We start from the raw sequence: 7,790 nt of genomic DNA on the forward strand, positions 1-7,790 counted from the left end.
TGGCCTTTTCACTAATGGTTTCAAAAACACAAAGTTTGTTTTCTCAGCACAACACAAACTTTGTGTTTTTGAAACCATTAGTGAAAAGGCCAGACTTCAGGGGTATCTGAGGCAGGCTTGGAACACAAGAGTCAGGGTGGCTTCTGGGCAATACCAGATGGCTAGGCCTCAGACCGACGAAGCCTCTTGGACGAGGGGCGAAACGTTTCTTTTTAACAAAAAAACGAAGTCCAGATGACATGATTCAACCTTTTTTGTTGTTACTCGTTAAATGGTTCTGGTTTTCAGTGGAGACATTAAACCTGTTGTCAGTCCCAAAAGAGACCATTTGAAAGTCGGGCTACTCGAGAGCTGCTTGTTAAAGAGTTGAGTTACAAAGTTTCTTTTCAATGGGACTTTCATGTCGACCATCATTTATCTCCACTTCATCCTTTTTGGGTCACTGGTGTCCATGTCCAGCAGTCACTGTGAGAGGAGGGGGGACACCCTGGACAGGTCTCCAGTCCATCACAGGGACACGGAGACAAAAGAGACAACCATTCACTCTCTCTCTCACACCTAGAGACAATTTAGAGTTACCAATCAGCCTAACATGCATGTTTTTGATCTGTGGGAGGAAACTGGAGTACCTGGAGAAAACCCACACATGCACGGAGAGAACGGAAAGGCCTCATCTGGGATTTGAGCCTGGGCAACCTGCTCGCTGAGAGGCAGCAGCTCATCCAACTGCGCCACAGTGCTGCTCTTTTATGTAGACATTTCTTAAATTATAAAAAAGAAAGAAGATGTTGATTAGAAGACTAATACGCTCATGTTTCCTGGAACGCCTTGCACAGAGATCTGAAGTTCTCGGCCTTGACCTCTCTGAGGGATTTTAAAACATCTGTTAAGTTCATGGCAGAACCCAGTGCAGACATGTTCCTGTTTTTAGTTTTCTACGTCACTTTACAATGTCGCTGCATTTGTTTAGGTTTTTTAATATTGAACTATTTTAATATTGAATATTTATGATTGAACTAATTGTGTGAAAAAAGGGGCAGATATAATAAGATTTTTTCCTTCTTTCTGCTGCCTTTCATTTTAAATCTCTTGTATTTTTTTATATAGTTTATGGAATCGTTTTGTATTTTTAAAATGAATAAACTTTATTCCAATACCAATATGATTTTCTTCCATTTACTTTTCAATGTATATGCTTTTTTATGATTGTCTGCTGTCGCCACCTGTGTTCTTTGGTCTCTCTTGTAAATGAGTCCTTGAGGCTCAATGAGACTAACCTGTATAAATAAAGGTTGAATGAAAAAAAAAAACAACTGAATTTTAACACTACCCTGCGTGGAAAAGCATGTAAAGAAAATGTTTGGCTAAAACAAGTTTACTGTCTAAATAAAGGCGGGCAGCCTGCCTGAAAACAAGTGATCTGAGACTGTGGTGTGCAACAGCAACGTCCTGCGTCCACCTGTCTTACCCCCCCTCCCCCCCCCCCCCCCCCCCCCCCCCCGAAAAAAATCATCTTTCACCGACACGTCCTGTCACTGACCGGTCTGAACCACCTGCATTACACTGAACTTCTTCATGGTCAAGTTTCTGAATATAATGTGGGATCAATTCAGACTTTAAGCCAGTGTTGATGGCAACAAAAGACAAACAGCACGCTCAAGTCCCTGATCACCGAGGGGTTGAAGAGCATAGATACGTATGTAGTGAACCTGATCTGACCCTGATCTGACCCTGATGACCTCAAATCTATCAGATGGACAGGGACTGTTATTTCATTGATCTGAATACAGTCTGAGCCATCTGATGACTTTCTTTCTTGAATTAATCAAGCAGAAAAGACAATTCTCTATGATCATCACTGTTTACAAATGTTTGATAATCAAATGGTGTTAGTTCACTCAATGTTACAGGTTGAAAAGAACTACTCATTTTTATTTTACATAAACAGTAAGTAATGATTTTTATTCCTCATTCAAAGAAGAAATCAGGTTAATATGCATTTCTTGATTTTCTGTCTGAAATGAGCCAAGTTTTGTAAGTATGTGAAAGGTCGGTTTTCGGTCAACTAAAATGTTTACCGAGAAAGATGTCATGTTTAAACTTTTGCAGAAGATTATAAGTGTGAGACTCCACGAAGTCTGAAGTCCTACAATAATCTTTCTGTTTGTTACTAAACAATCCTTGACTTTTAATAACATCTTACATCATAAACCACACCTCTATTCCTGGTCCATCGACCAATCAAAAGCTCTCAAATGAACCGGAAGTCGACCCATTTAAAATGTGGCAACTTCCCAGTTCATGTGAGAATTCGAGAGAATTCCAGAGAATTCCAGAGCCTGAGGAGATGAAGAACTACAGAGTTGCTGGAGTTGAAAGATTCTGTTAGAGTCTGAGAAGTTCTGAAGAATGAAAGGAGTTCAGAGTTCTTGGGTGCAAACGCGTTCAGGATGATCCAGAGACGTTTTGGGATTATAACTTCTGTTTGAACAAACCACACACGACTATCTAAGGATTTCAGCTGCTCTCAACGGAGACGCTGAAAGGTCTGGAGGATTCTCTATCGAGCTGATCTACGTCAACCAGGTAACAGTCTCCTCTTCGACTAAAGTGTACCGGAGGCAAGCTGAGATCTGATGAAGCGTGCACGTTCTGGACAAACAGATTAATTCCCTCACATATCTCTCTGTAAGATAACTCCATTTCATCTTAAAACTCTCCTCTTTCTCATAAAATCAGTACAGATATTTTAGAAATATCTGAAGCAAAGTCCTCGTTCACCGCCGAGTGATCGATGTCCCTTTTCTGTGAAACTTGTCTGTTATTATTTTCATATTTTGCCAAATTAATGTAAATGTTTGATGTTAAACTTTGATTCTGAAAATAAATGGCCGCATTCACTTTGATGGGTCAAAGATAAATAACGTCTCTCGTTACATTTCTGTTAAATTCAATGCACGACATTACACAGTCAGAAAGATGAGGAACTCGTGAATATTGTATGCATATATTGTCATACTACACGTATTAATGTCTATGTTGAAGAGTCGGTGCAGTTGTTGAGATTTTTCTTCTTTTTTTTTTACTGGAATTGAACAGGGATCGTAAGCGAGGCTTTGGTGCAAGATATGGTGTGTAGAAGCGTCCTGTGTCTAAGAAGAGAGGTAGATTTATTGTTTTTGTCCTCAGCAGAACCTGGCGAGTGGAGGGAGCCATCTTATCCACCACAGGGTGCAACAATGGAGCCTGGGGTGGCCTTGAAACCCCCAGATTCACCTTCAGCTACCCCAAGGCCCTCAGTCATCTGAAGAAACTACTTTTAACGACTAAGCCTAGATGTAGACTCACTTACGTTCCAAATCATGTTCACACGTGAACTGATGAAGGGAATTTCCAGTTCTCTCTTCACTTCGCAATGAGGGACAATTAACCCTCCCCAAATATAACGTTATTAACTAAAACATGGAAACCTGATGTTTTCAGCTTCTGCAGACCACTGCTGTGACTTGTCATGTTAATAATTTTAACTTTATTAATCCTTTTATGTCAGTCGATCCATTCTTTTGTTGTTGCATAAACTGCACAGATTGCATGGATGTGACTTCTCCTTCATGTCCAGATAAATACAGCCTGCTGATCAGTGCCATTCAAACTTACAGATCACTCAATCCATATGAGCTAATGTCTTAAAACAGTTTAGGCTGTTTACACTATACATTTATTTTGAAACTGTGTTTTTCCACCACGGTTCGGCCATTACTGTACACAACAGCCCGTTCTGTCCGAAACCTAAAGGTTTTTAAATCCTGGTCTCAACGTAGTTTTCAGGGGTGCCCCGCCCGCAGAGGTTTAAAATGCATATTACAGGCATATGCTATCAAGTTTTTTAAACACAAACAGACAAACAGCACCGAGCAGTGTTTTTTGTGCAACTCACCCATTTTCAGCTGTAGGAGGAGCAAACCAACAACATCCTTGGTCCAAAGGAACATTCATGTATTCACCAGTTTGAATCCAACTGTGATCATGCAGCCCAGCATCGGGGGCACCAGGTAAATATACTATATTTTTTGGTTTATGGCGCATTAAGTGAAATAAGTTTATTTTGACAGATTTTTGAGCACCGTGTACCACACAAAATCTGCTAGAGGCCATTAAGTACAACTAGAATTAATACATAAGGCGCACCGGATTATAAGGCTCACTGTCAATTTTTGAATCGTCCTTATAGTCTGAAAAATACGGTAAATGTTTTTTCAGCAAACACCATTCACACCTCGTCTTACAACACGGTCACTCAGCACATGACGGTCTGGATCAAAACAATCATTTTAAGGTGAGTTAGGCCCGTCACAATAAACAAATCAATGAATCGCATGATAAATGAAAATTATCGACCTCATTTATCGGCTTTATTGTCTCAACTCCAGTGCTCTTCATTGACCCCCCCCCCCCATTAAAAATCCATTTTAACCATACAAAATCGTGTTTTTGGATCGTTGAAAGCAGCTAAGCTACGAGCTAACAGGCCGACCTCGGGGAAAAAAAACCCTGTCTTGTCGAAGCTCCAAAATTCACAGTTGAAACTTGTGCCTTTGTGTAAAAAGTTGATTTTCTCTGCAAAAAGAAGAGAACTTGTTTTCTGATTTTTTATTAAAAGTTATGTGTGACAAATGTTATGCTAAAGAGCTCAAATCGCACCGAGCGTCCTCTATTTTGAGAACCGAAAAACAGGAACAAGAAACAGCCCATGTCACGTCAAGGGGCCTCCCTCCTATTTTTCTTAAAGAGACACGCTGCTCATTCCCTCACTATCCAACCTTTGGTTGTCTTATACTGCCGTCCGGTGGTCAAAAAAAGGTACTACATACAAAATAAAATTAACCATTTGTTCTTAAATTTGACGATAATTACCAATTATTGTCAAATGTCAAACAATATCATTTATTGCAATAATTTTTTAGATAATTAATCGCCCAACAAAATCTGTTATCGTGACAGGCCTAATGCCAGTAAAATAGTTCTGTTTTATCTGGCAACCCTGCCTGGCATAGAAACTACAGCAGATCCATGTAAACCTGCTCCTTTTGTTTATTCGCCGCATTAAAAACATTAGAAACTAAAGTTTCTAAAGGTCGTACTCGTGTAAACAGAAAAGGTAAAAACTCATTGATGTGAAGTACTGATGGCAAATAACCTTGAAAAAAACCACACTGAATCTGAAGTTCTTGTTCAAATAAAGTACTGGATTCGTCTGCGCTTGGAGGAAAGGCTGAGTTTGACTTTAGTCACGTTACACACGGCTGCCCTTCACCTCGAGGGTGAACATGTCGGGTCTAAAATCAAACTGTGATCTTGAGTGAATTTCCAACATTAACCAGTTTATTCTGCTGTCACATACTTCTTATACTGGTGTACAGATACACTTGGTACATTACTGATTTATTCCAGTCGAACTGTGTCTTAAAGTTTGAGCTTTGTCAGACCTCATCACACACGTTTTGAATAAAACTGAATGAAACGGCTTCTCAATTTTAAAACCATGACTCCAGAGGCTTTCCTTGGTTCAATCATAGAATGATGCTCAAAGTCACAATGAAAACTAAAAACAATTATTGATCAACTCATAGAAGTTTGGAATGACGCGAGCAGCTGTCGCTCAGTGAATGCATCACATCAAATACACTCTTACTGAAAGAGTTTTCTATCCTAACGTTTAATCTTTATTTTCAAAAAGGGGTTACAGAAACCATTGTGTGATCTTTGACATCTTGAATCATCTAATATCTGCAGGAGTTAACTTACAAAGCTGCTGATGAACTGAAACTGTACTGAAGAGGCTGTTCAGTGACTGAATGAATCTCTTGAAAACTGCTGGGTGTCGGTGTGCTCACTTCCTGTCCTCGCGGCACCAGATCATGGCGGGTGTGTGAGAACAGGATTGTGGATCCAGGGTCTCATTGAGCCTGAGGTCTCCATCTCCCCGGAAACATTAGTCCCACTTTGTGACTCAGCCACCTCGTCAGTTCTAGGGCGCTTTGGCCACGCCCACCAACGCCGGCCTGAGGGTGCGTCCGTGAAGCTTGTAGCCCACTTTGGTTACTACGGCGACGGTGCCAGGCTCTTTACCTTCCACAGGGGCGTGGAAGAGAGCTTCGTGCTCGTAGGGATTAAACTTCTGGCCTTCGGGGTTAAGCCTGACCAGGCCGTGCTTGGTGAACACCTTCTGGACCTGGACCTCCGTCATCACCAGGCCGTCGAACAGATTCTTCAGGTGAGGGTTCTGGCTCGTCACCTCCTCCTTGGGTACGCTCTCTGTGGCCTTCTCCAGGATGTCAGCCACCTCCAGCAGATCTTTGCAAAAGCTCTGGATCCCTGAAGAACAAATGTTAAAACAAAGATTGTTCCTCCGACTCTTAAAACTTTGTGAGATTCAAATGTTGCGTTCCTATACGAGCGTAACTTTTGTCATGAAGATTATTAAATGACAGCAACTGGCAGAATGTGTTTTATTGTACTTATAAGACAAATATGTGTCATAATATTAACTTTTAACTTTACCATCATTGGCTCCCTGTCAAATCCAGAACTGAATTCAAAATCCTACTTCTAACCTACAAAGCTCTCAACAACCTGGCTCCATCTTATATTACAGATCTCATTGTTCCATATTTTACTAACAGAGCACTTCACTCTCAGACTGCAGGTTTACTTGTGGTTCCTAGAGTTTACAAAAGCAGAATGGGAGGAAGATCTTTCAGTTATCAGGCTCCTCTCTTGTGGAACCAACTTCCAATCTCTGTCAGTGAGGCTGACACATTATCCAGTTTTAAGACTGGGCTTAAGACTTTCCTTTTTGATAAATCCTATAGTTAGGGTCGGCTTGGGTTTCCTGAGCTGTCCCTTAGTTATGCTGCTATAGGCTTAGACTGCTGGAGGACAAACTGACCATACTTTTCACTCTGCTACTGTCTTTACTTACTCTCAACCTGTTTTGTATTTGTAATTATTATATTATTAAATTTTTACTATCCTTAACATGTTTTTTGTCTTTCAGGTACACCTGGACCTACACCTGGACCTACACCTGGACCTGTCATTCTGTGTTCGTCTGTCTCTCCTTCCTGTCCTCTCAAACCAGCTGATCAAAGCAGATGACCTCTTGTCCTGAGCCTGGTTCTGCTGGAGGTTTCTTCCTTTTAAAAGGGAGTTTTTCATTTCTACTGTCGCCACTGTGCTTGCTCAGGATGGGAGACTGTGATGAAGTGAAGATTCAACTTGTCTGCTGGATTCATTACATAGAGAACTTTACTAACGTATTTTTCGGACTACAAGGCGCACCGGATTATAAGGCACATTAAGCAAAACTACCAACAATGACAGATTTTTGAGCGCTGTGTATCACATAAAATCAGTTCGAGGTCAGTAAGCACAATCAAATGTAATAAGTAAGGCTTACTGTTGATTTTTGAGAAAATTAAAAGGATTTTAAATGTGCCTTATAGTCCAAAAAAATACAGCAATTGGCTTTTTATGTATGTGAATGTTCCTGTAAAGTGCCCTGAGACAACTTTGTGAACTGGCGCTATATAAATAAACTGAATTGAATTGAATCTGCCACCACAACATGATGGACAGAGCGTCTGCATGCATCATGACTCGGGCGGTGGGGTCAGTGCCAATTTTCATTTTGTCATTTTAAACCAGCGCAAATTAAGAGAACCGCAGAAAAATGCATTTCATAAACACAAAGTTTGTTTTCTCAGTCATCCAGGTATATAACAACAAAA

At 40.6% G+C, this 7,790-nt stretch overlaps 1 protein-coding gene across 1 annotated transcript in view; it reads right to left on the bottom strand.

Moving 5' to 3' along the window:
* Positions 1 to 5,339: 5,339 nt before the first annotated feature.
* grpel1 (GrpE-like 1, mitochondrial) overlaps positions 5,340 to 7,790 on the bottom strand; it is a 6,448-nt gene continuing 3,997 nt past the window's right edge. Inside the window, exon 4 of the mRNA XM_037682494.1 lies at positions 5,340 to 6,375. Within this exon, the coding sequence (XP_037538422.1) occupies positions 6,029 to 6,375 (347 nt within the window). The 3' untranslated portion in view covers positions 5,340 to 6,028. The remainder of the gene's footprint in view (positions 6,376 to 7,790) is intronic.

Source organism: Nematolebias whitei, chromosome 1, assembly GCF_014905685.2.
Source record: "Nematolebias whitei isolate Nwh7 chromosome 1, NemWhi1, whole genome shotgun sequence".
In the NCBI taxonomy this organism is placed as follows: Eukaryota; Metazoa; Chordata; class Actinopteri; order Cyprinodontiformes; family Rivulidae; genus Nematolebias; species Nematolebias whitei.